This window comes from Cherax quadricarinatus, chromosome 61 (genome assembly GCF_038502225.1).
Source record: "Cherax quadricarinatus isolate ZL_2023a chromosome 61, ASM3850222v1, whole genome shotgun sequence".
NCBI classification, from domain to species: domain Eukaryota; kingdom Metazoa; phylum Arthropoda; class Malacostraca; order Decapoda; family Parastacidae; genus Cherax; species Cherax quadricarinatus.
In genome coordinates, this window is record NC_091352.1 from 8,691,246 (window position 1) to 8,713,923 (window position 22,678).

General features: G+C 40.5%; 1 protein-coding gene across 1 annotated transcript; it reads left to right on the forward strand.

Annotated features, from left to right (window-relative positions):
- Window positions 1–11,890: 11,890 nt before the first annotated feature.
- LOC128699254 (cuticle protein 7-like) lies at window positions 11,891–16,052 on the forward strand. Its single transcript, XM_053791853.2, has 3 exons — window positions 11,891–12,003; window positions 14,178–14,306; window positions 15,097–16,052. The coding sequence occupies exons 1-3, from the start codon at window positions 11,995–11,997 to the stop codon at window positions 15,394–15,396; spliced, it is 438 nt and encodes a 145-aa protein (XP_053647828.1). The 5' UTR covers window positions 11,891–11,994; the 3' UTR covers window positions 15,397–16,052.
- Window positions 16,053–22,678: the final 6,626 nt, after the last annotated feature.

The following is a 22,678-nucleotide window of genomic DNA, read 5'->3' on the forward strand; positions in this document are numbered from 1 at the left end:
CAGACAGACACAAGCGTAACCAGGCAGTATTCACCCAAAAACCCACACACCCACGTGTGCGTGGAAAATGTAATAATAATTTTTAGGAACCTGAACCGAGTCACCTACGACCCTATATACAGCATTATGTCAGACCCATCCTGGAGTATGCGGTACCAATATGGAGCCCACACCTGATTAAACATGTCAAGAACTGGGTTGCCAAATAGATCACGTAAAACACACACACACACAGCAGGATTCGAAACTACTACTGAGGACAGTCAAGATTCTCAGGCAGCGCTCTAGTCCACTCGGCCACACAAATGCCACATAAGCTGGGCAGCCTGGTTCACAAGCCATGTTTCTTTCCCAGCCCGGGCACGTCAGTCAGCCTCAAGCATGGATTCAAGCTATTTCAGTCTCCTCCTGTATATTCTGACCTCTCAAGCGATTTTTTTTATATCAATCCACCACGCAGAAACAAGCGGGTATACACAAAGAAAGATCGCAGTCAGCAGGATTCGTGAAGGACATGTCTAGTTGGGACCAACAGGCCTGTTGCAGTGTTCTTTTCTTAAGAGTCGGGTGTCGTCGCGCGTTAGCTGTTTGCTTTGTTGTGGGATGTGATGGTGAGGTGTAGTCTCGACCCTTTATATGCCTTCCTCTGATGTATTGCTCTTATAGTTCCTTGATAATGTGATAAGTCACGAAAGCGCTTGGAATTTCCCTATTCTTTCACAGTGGTTGTTTTGCATATTTTGATATCACCTGTTTACTGTGATCTTATTGCATTATATATATATATATATATATATATATATATATATATATATATATATATATATATATATATATGCAGGTAATTAATATAACTGCATTTGCAATAGAATTTATGTATTGAGAAAAACGACTGTATCTATAAAACATTTATTATAAAATAGGCCACATGGTTAAATCCAACATAACCATAAATGCAATAGGAACATAAATATTTAAAATATTATCCAACCACATTGTCTTCTTAACATGTATCACGACTAAGGATTTGTATTTTAATATAAATCCTTAGTCGTAATATACGTTAATTAATCTTTTACTCTTCTCACTGGCCATACACACTGTGCATGTCACAGATCTAGCCAGTGAGTGGAGGTGTAGTTCATAAGGGCAGGCAGGTCTGGTTCACTGTAAATAACACCAACTACGTATTCGCTATTCAGCAATATGAAAGTCAGAAAGCATGACTGGTGTTTTGGACATGTTCTGAACACTATGGGGAAAGTACTATAAAAACAGTTACAAAGGATTTACAATCCCCAAGTTTTTAACTAATCTCCCTATTCAACAAATATTCCCCTCCCCCCCATTTATCCTCATGCAACATTTTCCCCATAGCTTTGATTATCCCCAAAACTGGGGATTTCCCGAATCTTTCCCAATTTCATCGCTCAAATACTACTGTTATGAGTGAGAAATCACGAAAGCTCTTGGACACTATTGTTTATCTGGTCAAGAAACTGGAAAAAAAGTAGAGGTTTGCAATGAGACTAGTCCCAAAACAAAGGGGTATGAACTACAAGAGGCTAAAGGAGCTAAACATAACAGGACAAAAAGACCAAGGGTGACATGATAATAACGTCCTGAATAATGCGAAGGCAGGGAAGGGTTGTTAAAGAGCTGGGGAAATAGGAACCTGAGGGAACAGCTGGAAGTTACAAGCACAGATGTATCACAGGAGTGTTAGTATATACTTCTTGAGCCTCAGGGTAGTCAGGAAGTGGAACGACCTGGACAGGGAAGTGGTAAAGGGAGGATGTCAATAGGTATGAGAGGGCTCACGAAGCCAGGAGAGAGCGAACCTAATATCGACCAGCGGAGAGGCGGGGGCCAGGAGCGGAGACTCGACCCCTGCATTTAGGTGAGAGTATACCCACACAAACACACACATTTACTTTCTGATAAGTGTGTACACAGAAGATACACACGATATCTGACGCGTGTACACATTCACCAGTCACGGACCATCTATCGTGAGAAGCGACATACTAAGGTATGTAAATTACCGTGATCTTGCAACTCGGTAATTTACCGGTTTGAGCGTCCATCGGTGGTTCTCCCAGACCGAAGACCAAGACCAGGGTCAGCCAAACAACGTCCTCCCCCCACCCCACACACTAAACCTGACAAGTCTTACTGTCTTACACAACCCAGTGACGCAACCCACCCTCCGTCTCTTTCAACCGACGTACATGAAAGTCAATATTATTACATTCATAAAAATAAGCGTATTGTTTATTCAGTGATATATTGAAAAGGTCAGTACGGAGCGTGTGGGTTTAATAAGACAGAGAATTAACCCTTCTGCGAAGCTTAAATGAATTTACTTGAGTCTGTGATGTAAACGGTTTGAAAATGAGACAAGTTAAAGAATGAGACACCTTTGCAAGGTTTGGGAATCTTTACTGAGGAAACTTTTCGCCAGCCAGTGGCTTCTTCAGTTCAATACAGAGAAGAATGGTGGAAAATTAGGAGTACTTTAAGATAATCAGTCTCTCAGCCTGGAGTCGATATATCGAGTCCATCAATCTTGATGCAAAGGTACCTCATCTTCACTTGAGTTTGGTGTCTGCAAAAATAACTACCAGACGTACACTGCTATCTTGATTCGTGGTGTCTTACAATGTTTTGCAGTAACAGTCTGGTTGATCAAGCCCTCATCCACCGGGAGGCCTGGTCAAGGACTGGACCGCGGGGGCGTTGACCCCCGAACACCCTAGAGGCAGGTCGACTCCAGGCAGGTAAAAGGGCGAGCTGACTGAGGGAGGTCACTCATATTGTGACCGAACACACAGTCATGAGGACAAAATTTCAGCACAAATTGTTGCTATTCCATACTGTAGGTGTATTCGCAATAACAACTGGGCTTCCACCTTACAAACTGAGCTGCTTGCCATACTCATCACTCCCAAGCTTGTAAAACCTAATATAAGACAGTTTCATAGTCAATATCTCTACATCCTCGCCACTTCCACTTCCTGAGTGCAGCCTCGGGGCCCGGATGTTTACTATTTTCTTTTTATTGTTTGGTCGTGTAATTTTGTACGGGCTATAAGGCAACATTCACTTCATAATGATTTTTTTAAAGAATGTATGACGGAACCGGACATGACCTTCCAGGGTTGCTGTTTCCACACTTTTTCTATCGCATCTGCATTCTTGCGTAATATTACAGAAACAATGTCCCGAGGGGCTCCAAGTAGTTTCCCCTATTAAGTCTTCAACAACTGGAGCATGTTGACGTGTTCTGCTGTTTGAGATGATATTGTTATTGTGTGTGTCACTGCGTCTCTCCTGGACGTATAATTGGATCCCACAACTGTTGATACATGACCACTTGATTCCTCAAGTGTGTGTGCTTCAAGGAGACCATCACTAAATACCTGTAGCGAGATAACTAAAACGCTTCGTGTATCTTTCCCTTAATGATATATTATGTGGCAAGACAAGAGATGCCGAGTCAATGATATTAAGTCACTTGCTCTCTATAGGCTGGAATACTGCTGCATACTGACGACCCTTCAAGGCAGGTAAAACTGCCGAGATGGAAAATGTACAAAGAATTTTCCCCTATGTTCCAAGGAACATAGGGTAAAAAGATACATAATTTACACATGGAAAATCTTGGAGATGCTGGGCCCAAACCTGGACAACGAAATCACTCCATATTGACAAGAGATTTGGCAGAATTTGTGAAAAACATCCACTAAAAAGTAGAGGCGCGACGAGTACGCTAAGAGAGAACCCAATGAGTATCTGAGGTCTTCGACTCTTCAACACCCTCCCCCTCCCTCCGTGCATAAGATATGACACCCAGGGGCGCCATATCTTAAGGCATGTGTATAAAAACAAAATGCAGAGCAAAATAGAGCTTCATCGTCATAACGTGAAGCTCTACCCTTTGCGAAACGAAGGCCCGATGAAACGTTGTTCTGCATATACTCTTCTGATCAACGTCTCTGGTATCTAGCCAATGGTGGATGCAGGGCTACATCCACCTCAGCGAGTACGGGATTCTCTTGAAAACAACAACAAAACACAACATCCGACACCACTTCCATTTACTCCCTCCTGCCGCCGCCACCACCACCCGCTACCCCTTCCTCTCTCGAGCACCACAAAGCCTTTTACTGGGGCCCACATTTTATCAGCGCAGCCTTCGGGCGCTAAGTGCTCTCAAAACACAGTAAAGGTGGGAGCTGCAACGCGGTTTCTCTAAAATACTGAGATAGTAGAGGCTCTTCCGGCGATTACTGCTTTCCTGCGCAATGAATGAGGTCGGTTCAATGACTTATACTAAAATGCCTTAATAATTAAGTAAAGGTTTTATGTGCAACAAATCTGTATTGAAAGTGTGCATTTGTCATTAACTGAAATGTATGTCTGGCAAATGGTGGGCTTCGAAATAATTTTTCTCTTAAACATGCTTCTACAATATACATAAATAATCTTTCCTTCTTGTTATGTTTCGTAATATATAACTGGGAAATATCTAGAGGAAATGTTCCTAAATCCGCATATTCATAATTCCTTACGAATGTGGGAGGGATGGTTAAAGGTGCAATGAAGCTCAAAAAGAGGTGCAATATGTACGCTTAGAGATTAAACTATCTGTATCTTCCACTGTATAGTTACAAATACCAACAGACCCCAAAATACTTTCAAGAAAAACCCGTAGGTGCTTCCAACGAATCCTTACCTGCCAGGTTGCAACAGTGTGACTAGCTAACCAGGCTGCCTGATTAAGTAACGGGAAACGGGGGCCAATGATCCTTGTAACACACTTGACAGGTAAACACGTCAACCCTAGAGCTCGAGGCACGTAACGAGGAGGCTTCACAATCCTCTCTCTTTCCCTCTACTATTGACCGACTTTCACGTACGTCTTTATCGAGATGGCTGGGAAAAAGAAAGTCTGGGAAGAACATCTTCAGTCTAGATTTTACAGTGAAAGGCACAGACCCACAGAGTTTGGCCATCTTCAACTGTTTCTAGACGTGTGGAGGAGTGACACATCAGTGTGGTCAGCCAGCCAAAAAGAATATGTCACTCAATATTTTTATGTTTAGTGGATACACAGCAACAGTTACTATGCCACTGAGCGTGTTATCATATGAACAACTCCAGCGTAAGGATACATTTGTTTCCCGACGAAGAAAACAATCACCATCATAACACCACTACCACTGATACAAGGCGCAGGAGAGCGTGCTCTTCTCTTTCGTTAATTCTGGTACATTCATATTTTTCTAAAGATGGGAGCCATTTTTTAATAAACACGAACTCGCAACTGCGTTCCTATACACTGACCTTTTAAGCTAATAATTCCTCCGTGTATGAACGATGTTAAAAAGTACTGGTCCCTTTGCACTTACTGAGTTACATCGTAGTGTGTTTACAGCATCCTTGATTTTTACTGGCTTATTCTGCATCGTTTTCTTACTTTCATAGGGAGTGATTTCGGAAAGGTGGTTTGTGACCAATCCCTCAAGAATTTTCAAGGTGTAAATTAACTGAATTTATACAGGCAGCAAAAACCATGTATCCGTTACACAACAGCTGAATCAGACATCAGTTACTCAAGAGGTGAATCAGGTATCCACAGCAGCTGAGTCAGTCACACATCCATTGCGCGAGAGGTGAATCAGGTATCAATACATCAGTTGAATCAAACATCCACTGCGCGAGAGGTGAATCAGGTATCATACATCAGTTGAATCAAACATCCACTGCGCGAGAGGTGAATCGGGTATCCATTCCCCAACAACAGATGGCATTCACCCTCAGCCTTCCAATCATATGACTGAGGAAAAGACATGGTTTATGTAGTCTCTACTGCCGGGAAAAATGCAGAGAAACGTGATGTTTACATGACATGAATGTCTTAATGAGCCTGCAATGAAAAAGATGACGTTCATTTTTTTGTGCAAATTAATTTTATTCCGAGTATGAAGTATGGAAATTGCTTTTAACTGCTTAAAACTAATAAACTGTAAATGAAGAGCTCTGACATACAGTATATCAAATAATGATTTAATCCGGAAAAAACAAATTCAAGTGAATAATATGCCACTATACATCAACACAAGACCCTGCACTTATAGAAACTTTAACTTTGAAGCATTGTAATAAAGTTGGTAGAATTACCGACAATATGTAAAGTAAAAGGACACAAGTGCAACTAATGTGACATTTAATTGTGGCAACGTTTCGCTCTCCAGGAGCTTTATCAAGCCATTAGTTGCACTTGTGTCCTTTACTTTACAACTTTGAAGCACTACCAAATACGATTTAAGTACTATATTGGGAAAATAAAATGTGACAAACACATGGGTTATACTCACTGTTTATTATATTGTGGAAAGTTATTTACAGAACGATTTGACCCGTCCTCACACTACATGTGAACAAAATGTTAATTTGACCCGTCCTCACACTACATGTGAACATGTTAATTTGACCCGTCCTCACACTACATGTGAACAACATGTTAATTTGACCCGTCCTCACACTACATGTGAACAACATGTTAATTTGACCCGTCCTCACACTACATGTGAACAACATGTTAATTTGACCCGTCCTCACACTACATGTGAACAACATGTTAATTTGACCCGTCCTCACACTACATGTGAACAACATGTTAATTTGACCCGTCCTCACACTACATGTGAACAACATGTTAATTTGACCCGTCCTCACACTACATGTGAAAAACATGTTAATTTGACCCGTCCTCACACTACATGTGAAAAACATGTTAATTTGACCCGTCCTCACACTACATGTGAAAAACATGTTAATTTGACCCGTCCTCACACTACATGTGAAAAACATGTTAATTTGACCCGTCCTCACACTACATGTGAAAAACATGTTAATTTGACCCGTCCTCACACTACATGTGAAAAACATGTTAATTTGACCCGTCCTCACACTACATGTGAAAAACATGTTAATTTGACCCGTCCTCACACTACATGTGAAAAACATGTTAATTTGACCCGTCCTCACACTACATGTGAAAAACATGTTAAGTTGACCCGTCCTCACACTACATGTGAAAAACATGTTAATTTGACCCGTCCTCACACTACATGTGAAAAACATGTTAATTTGACCCGTCCTCACACTACATGTGAAAAACATGTTAATTTGACCCGTCCTCACACTACATGTGAAAAACATGTTAATTTGACCCGTCCTCACACTACATGTGAAAAACATGTTAAGTTGACCCGTCCTCACACTACATGTGAAAAACATGTTAATTTGACCCGTCCTCACACTACATGTGAAAAACATGTTAATTTGACCCGTCCTCACACTACATGTGAAAAAAATGCTAATTTCAATGGCTGGGTTACCAGATACTGAACTGCCAAGTGTCACTCTTCTTCTTTATTTCCCCTACTTGTAGTTAAATATACGATTCTATAGGCTTATATAACCTACCCTAACCTGCCACATAAATATACGATTCTATAGGGTAGGGGTCGTTTTGATAAGGGCCTGCCTTGTATGGGCCAGTAGGCCTTCTGCAGTGATCCTACATTCTTATGTTATATAACCTACCCTAACATGCCATATAAATATGCGATTCTATAGACTTACATAACCTACCTTATCCAGCCAAATAAACAATGTTAATTAACCTAACCTTAAAGAATTTTGTTATGCGCAGGAAACGTTCAGAATTTGACGTTGTGTAATGTGTAAGAAAAAATTACACAGAATGAGAAAAACTGATCGATGAAAATCTTTGGAAAACCAAAGAATTTAATACCATCTACCTAGTCAGACTTCCTCACCTCGACACTCGCAAACACCATCACTTACACTCCTAACTTAATAGTGGCAGCCACAGTGTGTGCGTGAAGTTAGTCAGGTAAGTGTTTGGCTGCAAGTGAGCAGCCAGGTGGTTCCTCAGGTAACACGTGAAAGCCTTCACACACACACACACACACACACACACACACACACACACACACACGTACCCGCACTTGATAAAGCACGTCAAGAAACTAGAGAAAGTACAAAGGTTTGCGACAAGGTTAGTTCCAGAGCTAAGGGGAATGTCCTATGAAGAAAGATTAAGGGAAATCGGCCTGACGACACTGGAAGACAGGAGGGTCAGGGGAGACATGATAACGACATATAAAATACTGCGTGGAAAAGACAAGGTGGACAAAGACAGGATGTTCCAGGGAGGGGACACAGAAACAAGAGGCCACAATTGGAAGTTGAAGACACAAATGAGTCAGAGAGATAGGAAGTATTTCTTCAGTCATAGAGTTGTAAGGCAGTGGAATAGCCTAGAAAATGACGTAGTGGAGGCAGGAACCATACACAGTTTTAAGACGAGGTTTGATAAAGCTCATGGAGCGGGGAGAGAGAGGGCCCAGTAGCAACCGGTGAAGAGGCGGGGCCAGGAGCTAAGACTCGACCCCTGCAACCACAAATAGGTGAGTACAGGTTTTACCAAATAATGCTTTAAAAATGCCTTGGAATTGGCTTCTCTGCACACAGCGTGAGAATATTATCATTTGGCATTCACTAAATTTCACACACAAATAGCAAACATTTGAGTGTATGAATAAGAGAGAGAGAGAGAGAGAGAGAGAGAGAGAGAGAGAGAGAGAGAGAGAGAGAGAGAGAGAGAGAGAGAGAGAGAGAGAGAGAGAGAGAGAGAGAGAGCGCACCTGTACAACCACTGTAATTAGACACATTCTGTCAACTTATTCAGTAGTGATGATTCTTGTATAACATTATTACAAGGAGGAAGCTATATGAATTTATTTAATCTACAATAAAAACACATCAACATTATCTACTTCTCGAAAAATGCAGCTATTGCAGTAACAAATGTTAACATATTTTAATACCATTAAAAACATTAACATTAATATATAAATACTGTATCACTGACTACAACAACCACACACTGAATAAACACTTAAGAACTCAACAGCACCACCAGTAGTCACATTAACACCATAATTGTATTAACACTAATTGCACCATTTACACTACTAAGTGCCTTAGAGACACACTGTATTATGCTACTGTATAAACACTGCTATTTGCACTAACTGCAACACTTAACATCAGTAAATGTCGCATAAATATCACTAAGTGGAGGATCAACACCTGTCCACCTGAGTTTCCCTGTCTTCCTGTTCCTCCCGTCTCGGAAACACAAGTCACAAATGAAATACGCATCTCAATTTTTTTTTAAGACACAGCAGAACCATTCCAGAGCATCAGTAAGTTAAGTCTGGAAAAGTTACTCGAGCAAAGTATATTTTAACACCTGTCCTGTTTCCAGACAAACCTTACCTAACCTAACCAAGCAAATTTACCATTAGAGACAGTTCCTCACGTTTCACGAAATTTCTCACGTTACATCACGCTATGCAAAATTTCTCTCCTTACATAAAGTTCAACATACTACGCAAGAAGCCTCGTTACGCAAAGCTCTTGGCGTATCGCTATACTGCAAATTCAAAATGACAAGAAAAAGGTTTTAGCTTCAACACAGATCTAAGATTTATCACAAGACAAGAGTCCAGTGAAAACAAACCTTAAAGAATATAGCATGATATAGCAGTGTAGAAGAAAGCACATGACAAAGCTGGACAAAGGCACGGGAACCTTAAGGCAGAAGACACAGTATATTTTAAACAATGTAGAAGAAACTACACGATAAAGCTATACAGAAGACAGAATGAATGGTAGATTAAGACAGAAAGCACAGTGTATAATTAAGCAGTGTAGAAGAAAGTATAGTAAATAATATACCTAAACAGAAGGAAAGGTGGTAAATACAACTATACAAGACATACAGCATGATTAAGCACAAATCACAGTAACTTAAAATTCTTGGAGTTACTGAGTGCTGATCTAGTGGGAAGTATGTATCTTTATTAATTATGTTGATAATGAGTCTACTTATATTTCTGATCACATTCTTCCCTCAGTAAAATGCGAACCATATTGTTGATCAGTTAGGTATATCTATAGTTGGTTTTCCAGAGATCATCGTCCTGGACTTTGACCATGCCTGGTTGCTAAGTGTTCAGGCACACTCGTGATATACCTGTGACCAGTTTCAACAGTCTTACTACCCTCGCAGCTCAGTGTAGGATCAGGTTTTTCAATTGGCACCAAACTAGAGATTGCTCAGCCCTGATCTTCAGCAACACATCTCTCAATTTCAGAGTCAGAGATGGTCCTGTTAATAAGCATTCATTCAAGAATAGCTCTTAGGGACTGGCTTCCAAACTAGAGTTAAAGACTACTTTAGTGTCTCCCTCGTCATGCCTTGACTTCCCTGAGTGACAACTACGAGAGAGAACTGGAAACTGAGGTGAACAGTGCTAGCAGCATCCTGGCGCTACTGCCACACTTCACCAGCGCTAACCACCATCTTGGGAATTTCGTAAAAGAGTTCTTCTCCTCACACGCCCACAGCCACACCCGCAATCAAACCCATCCATTGTTATGTGAACACCTCGTAACGTCATGTATCGCTGCCGATATCTTAAAACTGATTTCATGCTAACACTTTTTTTTTACAATAAATATATAGCCAGTTATAAATCCGTGAAAAAAACGTTAAAATTCTGTGACTCGTAATTACTGTTCTTGTAACTGTTCTCTCCGTCAAGGTCGTCAGGCTCAGCTTCAACATTTTCTAACAGCGCATTCCTCTCAGCTCTGGGACCAGGCGTGTCCTCTCAGCTCCGGGACTAAGCGTGTCCTCTCAGCTCTGGGACCAGGCGTGTCCTCTCAGCTCCGGGACTAAGCGTGTCCTCTCAGCTCCGGGACTAAGCGTGTCCTCTCAGCTCCGGGACTAAGCGTGTCCTCTCAGCTCCGAGACTAAGCGGGTTGGTGGAACAGGTAAACACACACTTATTAGCTGCTTTTAATAAGACTTATTTGTACAATTACAGCTTAACAACATAACTAAAGTTTCCAAACAGCCATTTTGAAAACTTTAATAACCAAAAATAAAACTGTGTGTTACGATATAAAAAATACATAAATACCTACAAAGTGCTACTTATGTTTATTTCAAGAAATGTCTCACTCTATGAATTAATGATTATAGGTCAAATTTTTTTTTATTAAGCACTTAAACTAAATTTATATATATTCCCAACGAAGTGAATCGTGAATTCTAAAATATAGGATATTGTTAGACCTAAAACATGATGCCCAAAGCCTCTTCTCGACGTGATGTCTATCAGAAATAAAAAAAAATCTAACACCTGCAATATTGAGCCTGAATACATGGTCTAGTTCTAGTATATGGACGTAGCTGATGGTATAACGTCTTAAAACCTACTAGAAATTTTCGAAAACATTTTACTTTTCTAATTATGGCAGCCTAACAGTAAAAAAAATCAATTTTTACCACTGTTAATGACAAGAATCCTGGGATATTTAGATTTTTGTTTAAATTTCTCGTTTTTTTTTTCCCCTCTGAATAAATTAGACTGATATCCGAGTCACAATAAATGTCTCAGAACTCAAACTTCCTGAAATTTTTAGATCCAGAAATAAGTGGAAAACTGGCCCTAACTTTGTTAAGTTACCGGTCTGAATCAGCAATTACTCGTCCATCAATTCTGAAAAAAAAAAAAACTGATGGGAAGGGGAGCTCCAGCGAGCCTTGTAAAGTATTTCTTGTGCGTGTGTACATAAGCATGCGATGGCTCTGAGAAATGCATGCTCATACGTGCGTGCGTGCGTGTGTGTGTGTGTGTGTGTGTGTGTGTGTGTGTGTGTGTGTGTGTGTGTGTGTGTGTGTGTGTGTGTGTGTGTGTGTGTGTTTGTCTGGGAGGGGGTGTGGAGGGCAGTATATAAGGGAGAAAGTCCCGTTGATAGTCATCACAAGGTATCTTTCCAGCCGACCACCAGCGCCAATACTACAGCCGCTCTCCAGTCATGTTCAAGGTGAGACACAGGTGAAGGTGACACTACTAATACGCTATAAAGGTGGGATGACGGTACTGTCATGCACTACAGATGGTGTGACAGTACTATCACACTCTACAGATGGGGTGACAGTACTACCACGATCAACAGGTGGGGTGACAGTACTATCACGCTCTACAGATGGGGTGACAGTACTACCACGATCAACAGGTGGGGTGACAGTACTATCACGCTCTACAGATGGGGTGACAGTACTACCACGATCAACAGGTGGGGTGACAGTACTATCACGGTCTACAGGTGGGGTGACACTACTATCACGGTCTACAGGTGGGGTGACACAGTACTATCACGCTCTACAGATGGGGGTGACACAGTACTATCATGCTCTACAGGTGGGGTGACATTGTACTATCACGCTCTACAGATGGAATGACAGTACTATCACGCTCTACAGGTGGGGTGACAGTACTATCACGCTCTACAGGTGTGGTGACAGTACTATCACGCTCTACAGGTGTGGTGACAGTACTATCACGCTCTACAGATGGGATGACAGTACTATCACGCTCTACAGGTGGGGTGACAGTACTATCACGGTCAACAGATGGGGTAACAGTACTATAACGGTCTACAGGTGGAGTGACAGTACTATCACGGGTCATCAGGTGGGGTGACACAGTACTATCACGGTCTACAGGTGGGGTGACATAGCACTATTACGGTCTACAGGTGGAGGTGACATTACTATCAGGCTCTGCAGATCTGGATGCCACCACTTTTCCATCACTAACACTGTCGAGGTGAATGTAACGTATCTGTCAGCTGGAGGTTAACAATAAGTGGCATTACTATTTATCCAGTAAGAGGTACTGTGCCACTCACCATCACCTTCGTGGTGGTGAAACATTATCATCACATTACACTTCGTGCGTGTGAAGACGGTGCAATAAATAATCCTCTTCTGTATAGGGAAAGTGAGGTACTGAACCATACTATCACGCTGTATAGGGGAAGGTGAGGTACTGTACCTAACCTATGAAGTTGTATGGGAGAAGGTGAGATACTGCACCTTACTTATCACGTCATAAAGAGGAAACTGATAGCACATTTATACTCTTCACATCACGATAAATATTTGTTAGAACAATAAGTGTATTAACAACATTCCGTGCAGGACATGTAATAAAAATCCTTTATAATTTTTGGTTTCATTATTTAATATTTAACAGCTTATTTACATAAAACATAAAACTCGGTAAAAATCTGATGTTAAATGCCAGGTAATTCATTTTATTTTACGGCTGAAAGAAAAAAAAAGTGGTCACCTATAAATTCCTCCAATCCAAAGAACCCAGTCCTATGAAATTTGCAATTTCATAAATACGTTAGATAAATAATTCTATTTTATATTACGTGTAGCTGTACCACTGAACTACAAAGCTAAAATGAAAATATACCGCTGTACTGTAAAGTTTAAACTAGTAAGTTCGCTGCAAGGTTCAGAATGAGTTTAAAAAAAAAAAAAAAGGCTGTTAACCTTAAAACAATCTATAATTTTTTGAGAGACTGGTCAATTATCTTATCCCCCCCCCCCAAAAAAAAAAAGTGGACCATGAAACTTTTAGCGTAGCTTGAACACGATGTTGCTACTTCATTATCCATTACAACTTCAACCTGACGACAGGGAGGGAATCAAAAACAAATGCATGTATTACAGGAGGGATATATAACGAACTATAAATCACACAGAACTTTAGATTGTATTAAGACTTTAAACACGGACTCCACAATGCGTAAATTATCTTATAGACATTTTCAACCTAAATTAAACTTTCAGATTTCAATATATTTAAATATGGATTTTTGTTTCTTAAATATTATTAATTTAAGTATCTGTTGGATTCATCTTAACTGCTCTCCATATAAAAAAGAATAAGTCACAATACCATAGTTGGAACAATTCACAAAACACACACCTGGAGATGAACTTTCAAAACACATTTCAAACCGTCGCAACACTTTGAGACTTGATAATGACCCAGGATGGATCAAAACATTCACTATATTTTCTTCTATATATCTACAACTTGTATTAGTCCATTAAGCTGCTACTAACGATGTGTATACAGGAACGCAAAATAAAATTTGAGGTTCTACGCAAGTTACCTATTTATCTATAACTTTGACAGGTTGCGTGTGCAGCAGTTACTGTGGGCGTGATGGTGGGAGTAGTGATGAGCATCCCTCTCCCTGAAGCCCCGGCTGTCTATGGCTCGCCCTCGTACCCAGCACCACAAGCTCCGGTACAATATAAAGAGGTAAGCACTCCGCACCTTGAAGATTAAAACACATGTGCAACAGTTGGGTATCTTCATTGATAAAACGTTTCGCCTAAACAGTAGGCTTCTTCCGTCAAATACAATGGGAACAGTAGAAATGAAATAAAGATGATGTCATCAGTCCCTCAGCTTTGGAGAAAAAGTATTTGAGGTGGTCAGTCCCTCTAGACCATGGAACTGAACTCTTCTCCCGGCTGAGGGACTTACTACCTCAAATACTTTTCTCCAAATCTGAGGGACTTATTACATCTTTATTTCATTACTACTGCTGCCTTTGTATCTGACCGAAGAAGCCTACTGTGTAGACGAAACCTTTCATCAATAAAGATACTCAACTGTTGCACACGTCTTAATCTTCAACTTGTCGGTATCTTACACCATTTTCAACACTCCACACATTATAAAACTAATGTTCTCCACACACTATAATAAGCATGTACTCCAAAACTTTTAAGTGTGCACTCCACATTCTATAAAGATAAATGCGCTCTGCGAGGAGTTTGAGACACTGGTACTTGTTACTCGTGTCAGGGTTCCAATAGCTCTTAGCCTATAAATTCGTGTAAACAAAAAAAAATGCTTTATAGCAGACCAGATCTTGATATATGACTGTTCAACCAGGCTGTTGGTGCTCGTTGCAAACAATGCAACCTTAATACCACAGCCTGACTCTCGTCTTGAAAACTTTTAGGGGTGTATTGCTATAAGAGAAAGTTGGGAGAGAGCAATGCCAAATGAACATTTTAGCTGACGTTTTATCCTCCTGCAGGAACCAAAGCCATACGCTTTCGACTACGGAGTCCAAGACAGCTACACTGGCGCCAACTTCGGCCACAGTGAGAACTCTGACGGGAAGGCTGTGAAGGGCTCTTACACGGTGGCTCTCCCTGACGGCCGCATCCAGACTGTCAACTACATCGCTGACGGCTACAACGGTTTCCAAGCTGAGGTCACCTACGAGGGTCAGGCCGTCTACCCTGAGCATAAGCCAGCCGCCTACAAGCCTGCTCCTGTCTACCCTCAGCCTGCTCCTGTATACCCTCAACCCTCTCCTTCTCCCTATGCGTAGCCCTTTCCCCTCCCCTAGCCTAATGCCTCCCCAGGATTAAAGCCCCCTCCCCCGTCATAATGTAGACTCTCCTTCCTTTTCCAAAACTTCCAAACAAAAATATTTACCAAGCCCATTCTTGTATGCAAAGACTCCCCAACCCGTTCCTTCTCTTTGGCGTCAATATCAGCAACTGTGAATTTTTAACCTCATTTTTTTTAATGTAAATGTTTTTTTGTAGGATAGTTTTGTACGTTTTTGCAACTAAAATATTTACCAGTTGGCAAGTCCATGTCAGAAATCATCCCTCACTCGAGGAACATCATCCATTAATATTTTTTTTACTCCATTCTCGTTAGCTCATTTCTAATTCCGTCCTTAACATATCCCAATTCCCATCCCGACCCTAAAGTCCTTCCTTAATCCCGACCCTGAAGTCCTTCTCTAACATACTGCCATACACTCCATTATCCCGTCACCGACCCATCCTGTCTCACGTCCCGTTAATGTACTCTCTCCCTCTACCTTTCAACCTCCTTCCTGTCCCTGCCTCATTCACAGTCTTTCCTTGGATACTCCAACAATTAAGACCCTCTAGCTAGTCAGCCACGGCGGTAAATGATAGTGTTTCCATCACCTGTTAATTTCCTGATAATAAAAAAATCAATAACATGATGAGTGATCATTTTCCAAGTATCATCCCACTCCGAGATTTCTACTATGTCTTACGGTTTTCCCTCTTGTATGATTCTTAAATATCTGGTTGACTTCAGATACTTGAGAAGCGCCATTCTTTATTCCTAGTATTTTTAATGACTGATCTAGCAACCATTAAGTACCTGACTGTACTTTCCTATGTCTAACAATGGTCGGTAGCAAAACAACTTCACCAGTTCGACAAAACTCTCGTATCATCATTTGGTCAGGAATGTGTTCTCCAGAGAGTCCTTGACAACTGTACTACAAGATGAAGTTCTTCCATGCAAACTCTACAGTATGACGTTGCTCTAGCCCCTTCATGTATTTGTGTTGTGCTTATCTCCTGTCGTCTACAGGGCTGATGATGGAGGATCCACGTTTTGTAGTGTTTTCCTTATCTCCTCCACTGTTAAAAAGTGCTGATCTCTGATGCAGCCTAATTTCTTTTGCTATTAAGAAGAACTGATCTGAATTTTTGGCACACCCGTAACTCCAGGCAAGTCTTAGTAGTGTAAAACACTGAATTTGCACCAGGACATATTTGGTTAGTTATTTTAAATAGAGCGCAGAGTACCTAACTAAAGGGGAGAGAGAGACTGACAGCCACACACAGCCCGGAAAATTTCTTGTGGGTTGCAACTTTGCCAAGGGACTGAGAATATGTTGTGAGTATTTAAAAGTCCCAGAGATTTTCCTCTTGTCACCCCCCTTTCGCCGTCCAATTTCCCCCCCCCCCCCACCCCAATAATACTGCCCCATTTTTGTACTGAGATATATTATTTTCAGTGTGGTAGTGGTAACGAAGTTTAGAAAATCTTTCTTGGAGAATATATATATACTTTCGTACGCATTCGGCAAATGATAAATTTCATAACACTTTTTCCTTATCTTCGTCCCCAAAATTTCTCTTGGTCATAATCTCCTCTTTGATCCGTTTATTAGATTAAAATTATTATATATGTTGAAATGAGAAGAGTGGTTGATTCAGTGATTCGTGGACAGCATTGAACTGGTGTAGTGGTTAACTCATGAATCAGACGAAGGTAAATACTCTGCTGTCATCGGTCGATTCATAGAAATCGCTAAGGTCCAGCGAGACAGCAGATACAAGGGCTCAAAATGACATCATTTACACATTTATTTGGAATAAAAAAAACTACCCAAAGTGTTAGCTTGGATTCATTAACTAAGAAGAAGATCACAATGAAGCAGCATACAACAATGAATGCCAAGGACGTAGTATAAACTAGAGGTAAATATCACGAACTTTATTTAAATGTACCTCTTTACAACACAACATTTGGAGGTCACAAAAACATGATCACGTGCTTAAAAGTCAGTCAAATGCAAGCATGCATGTATGATTGCCTCCTTCCCTCCCTCTCTCTCTAAGTCAGTGAAGAACACAGACTACCTACATTCACGACTGGCACATCACCCCGAGCGGGAATACTACAGTGGCAATAACCACATCTCTTCAAATTACAGCCCAGTGTGTAATGCAATATTGTGAAAAACTTATCCATTCTTTATTGTATGAATTACTTTTTAAATACAGATACTTGTATGAATTACTTTTAAATACACTTGTATGCAGTACTTTTAAATACAAAGATTTGTTATGCACTTGAACGCTCATCACACTATTGTCACTCTTCCCACTCCTCCTTCCTCATGATTCCCTTCCCAACCTCCTCTTACACTTTTGACACTCCCCCATCCTTTCCTCCCCAACTCATTCTCCCTACTATTCATCACTATCTCCCAGTCCCACTCCCTATTGTTATTTCTCATCATTTCCTACACCTCTCCCTACTGTTCTTCATCACTCTCTCTCCCCACCTCTCCCTCTTGTTCTTCCTCATCATTCCCTCCCCAACCTGCCCTCCCCCCAACTGTGTCAGCACCTCCATTATACAAGCACTCACGTCCATCCAACTCCTTCATTACCAAGCAAACGACAGCTCCTCTGCACCTACATCACATGAAGAACGTCGACATGCAGGAGGCGGAGGAGGAAGAGAGGAGAGGGAGCCAGCGGAAGAGGAGGAGGGGGGAGAGGAGCTGCAGCACACGGGAAGGTCAGGCTGCAGAGATCTTGGTAGTCTACACCGTGACTATCTGATGGGAATTATCAATGTTCACTTAGATTATAAACTATCATTAATTATCTAGGTGTATGTGAGGCAAAGACAAAGCCAAGAGTAGGGGAAGAGGAAGAGGAGGTAGGGAAGGGGTCAGAAGAAGAGGAAAAAGGAAAAGGAGGAATAGGAAGGAGAGTATTATTATCATTATATTCCCTGGTGAGCACTAAACCATTATGGATCATTCAGCACATGAACGAGATTTAGTCAGATTTGATTCCTTATAAGTATATTTATAGAAAGCAGAAAAACAACGATAGCGATAATAAAAGGGGGGAAAAAAATACTCAGAAATAAGGAGGAAAAATGAAAAATAAAAAGCTAGAGGGAGAATGAAAAAGACAACTTTAAAGGAAAACACTAAAATATTGAAGTCAAATTTCGGAGAAGGTTATGGCGGGCGCCACGGAAGATGATGGCCCCGTCACACCTCCTGAGGGAAAAAAAATGATAGGTGACTCTTGCATCTCCTTTAAGATTCCAGACACCTCCCTCCCCGCGAGACTTCCTCCATGACACAAACTAAAAGCTCAACTTCAAACAAATTTGCCCTTTATACATGAATTTATTTAATCACACACACAGTGTCTTCCATTGCAAACACTGCAAAGCTCCAGGCGGACATCAACCAAATCTTTCAGTGGGCTGCAGAAAACAATATGAAGTTCAACGATGAGAAATTTCAATTACTCAGATATGGTAAACATGAGGAAATTAAATCTTCATCAGAGTACAAAACAAATTCTGGCCACAAAATAGAGCGAAACACCAACGTCAAAGACCTGGGAGTGATCATGTCGGAGGATCTCACCTTCAAGGACCATAACATTGTATCAATCGCATCTGCTAGAAAAATGACAGGATGGATAATGAGAACCTTCAAAACTAGGGAGGCCAAGCCCATGATGACACTCTTCAGGTCACTTGTTCTATCTAGGCTGGAATATTGCTGCACACTAACAGCACTTTTCAAGGCAGGTGAAATTGCCGACCTAGAAAATGTACAGAGAACTTTCACGGCGCGCATAACGGAGATAAAACACCTCAATTATTGGGAGCGCTTGAGGTTCCTAAACCTGTATTCCCTGGAACGCAGGAGGGAGAGATACATGATTATATACACCTGAAAAATCCTAGAGGGACTAGTACCGAACTTGCACACGAAAATCACTCACTACGAAAGCAAAAGACTTGGCAGACGATGCACCATCCCCCAATGAAAAGCAGGGGTGTCACTAGCACGTTAAGAGACCATACAATAAGTGTCAGGGGCCCGAGACTGTTCAACTGCCTCCCAGCACACATAAGGGGGATTACCAACAGACCCCTGGCAGTCTTCAAGCTGGCACTGGACAAGCACCTAAAGTCAGTTCCGGATCAGCCGGGCTGTGGCTCGTACGTTGGTTTGTGTGCAGCCAGCAGCAACAGCCTGGTTGATCAGGCTCTGATCCACCAGGAGGCCTGGTCACAGACCGGGCCGCGGGGGCGTTGACCCCCGGAACTCTCTCCAGGTAAACACACACACACACACACACACACACACACACACACACACACACACACACACACACACACACACACACACACAGGAGATCTTAATGCAGAACAAGCCACAAGAGGGCGAAAGCTCTAACGCTAAAGATTTACATCTCCATGCGGATTGTTCTGCTTATAATATATCTATATATATAATATATATCAATATATAAGCTATATATATATATATATATATATATATATATATATATATATATATATATATATATATATATATATATATATATATATATATATATATATATATATCGTGAAGAATACGTAAAACTTACGATTTTGGCTTAAACAGCAACGCACTTCTTGCCGAACATGGCAAGCAAAAATAATTCTGAACCTAACGATAAAAATATATTTCATTGTGTTTATTGCTAAATTATTGTAAACTTATCTAAAGTATATTTAGTTGGATTAGGCTAAATTAAAGTGCGCCTGTTATAATAAGGTTAGGAAAGTTTTCTAAGGTTCTTTTGGTATAAAATTATTAATTTTTACATTAACATAAATGAAATACACACACACACACACACACACATATATATATATATATATATATATATATATATATATATATATATATATATATATATATATGTTTCTGTATGCCATATACTGACGAAATACAAATACAGTATTTATCTCAAAATAGCCTATCCGAATATCCCTCAGTTTTCTGTAGTGCAACTCCAAGCTCCTACAACAGAAAACGAGGTGTAGTTTAGTTTCACTTTAGTTCTTAATACATTGTTACACAAGAGAAAACGTCAACCATAAAAACCTGGCAAACGATACTCTTCTCAAATGGAGGTGCTCAGATGACAGTGAGGAGGGGAGGGGGTGTCTTGATCCTAGGAAGTGCACTTATCATCTCTGGATTGAATCTGATTGCCCATAGCTCCTATGCCCTGTATGACCCCCAAATTATAGTAATGACAGGAAAACCATGTTAATTTGTTCACTATAACACTATCATGTTACAGTAAATCCTCCATACAACAGACCTCTATATAAAGGTGTAGAGAGGCTAAAACCAAGTGCTCTAGAGAATTTAAGACGCACAGAAGGCAAAGGACCCAGGAGAACAAGGACAGTAGTTTGAAAAGCAAAAATGAATATACACAGGTAAGGAGGGAGGCCCAACGACAATAAATATGGAATAAGATCTGCTAGGTCAGTTAATTTTGAAAAGCAGTGGTTTGGTAATAGAGTTGTGGATAAGTGGAACAAGCTCCCGAATAACGTCATTGAAACTAGAACGGTGTGTAGTTTGAAATATAGGTTAGACAAATACATGAGTGGGTGTGAGTTTGACCTGACTAGCTTGGCTCGGTAGGCCTGTTGCAATGCTCCTTTCTTAGGTTCTTGAGTAACAAATTAAGGTGAATCTTCCATAGATGAATTACTTGGCTCTTTTCGTTATCTCATTAGTACAATAATTTTATTTACTAACGGTGAGAGAGGGCCAGCATGTTAAAAAAAAAGCTGAACACTGTATTTACTGCAGCCCTATACTACAATTTAATTTGCTGACAATACTCATGTCGAGGATGATTTGGCAGACGAGCAGGTATGGTGCATTCATTATATTTTGAAACAATTATAAATATACCTTACATTTGATGAATTCCAAGAGTTTTTCTATTCCCGGATCCCAGCTATGGGCTAGGCTCTGCTGGTGCTTACCTGGTTGTCAATAAAGGATCACATTATACTGCATATGTGTTTATATTTCCACTGTGTCGGTATTTGATACCATTTATTTCCACCTGGTCAACCAGGCGGTTGTTGCTGGTGGCCCGCTGACCTACATATCCATCATACCCTGGTTAATCTGGCGCCTGGAAGACTATTAATATTCAACATACCTCCAACTAACTCAACCACTGTGTGGTTCCCATCTATTTTAACTTCAGTGATATCTCCTCCGATGCCAGTTTATGTAATTTCGTTATGGACTGTTAATTAAATGTAAACATAAACATTAGTATAGATTAGGTTACGTCAGATCAAGTTGACTTAACCTAATCTGACTTGTTTCGCACAACAAAATCCCTAAAAAAAAAAAAGTCAAAATCTGGCCATTAAATTGTACTTACGAGTATGTTCACAGTAGAGCTGGCTTAAGGCACACTGATCACTTTGTTACCAAGAAGGCTTGGATTCAAAGAGTGTAATTTGAAAAAAAAAAAACGAAGACGTACTACAAACCTACTAGTCCACGTGAAGCTAGATCCACTCCTACCCAATTTTCCCCAACTCTTGCACGCAAGCTACTTTTAAAGCTAGTAATTTGTTCCATTCATCTGCAATGCTCAAGCCAAACAAGTGAATTCCTTTATCGATTATAAATGTGAATTTGTTTAATTTGAATTCACTGTCGTGAGTTCTGTAGCATTATCTTTCCATCTGTTCCTTTGTATAACGTCAAAAGTTCAGTGATCTGAACCTATTTTGAAAGAATACTGATACAGAGTATTAACTTAATCCTTCTTTGCATGTTTTTTTTCAGTGAATTTATATTTAATCTGTATTACAGAGATGTGAACTACGTCACATATCTAAATGGGGATTTACCAACGGTAGATAAGAGTTACATTGTAACTCTTAGATTACTATTACTTGTATTACTTAATTATGCTCATGTACGATCTTCCATGGTTCGCATTCCGCATCTCTTGTCAACTCCTGCCAGGTATTAAGAGTAATTCTGAAAGTGTTCTGGCATGAATAATCTAGTGGGGATTACGTCAACATCGTAAATTATAATCGGATTAAATTACAGTGATAATGTTATCATACAAAATCTTAGCGAAATATCATTATTCATCACCAAGCCATTCAAGCCTTTCTTAAGATAATACTGAGACTGAAAAGCTCAGGCCATATTACGACTTGCAAAGCGTGAA

What these genes read in the sequence shown, in the direction of transcription:
- LOC128699254 (XM_053791853.2), top strand. An exon ending in CTCCGGTACAATATAAAGAG is followed by an intron (nt 14,307 to 15,096) that starts GTAAGCACTCCG and finishes ATCCTCCTGCAG; the next exon opens with GAACCAAAGCCATACGCTTT.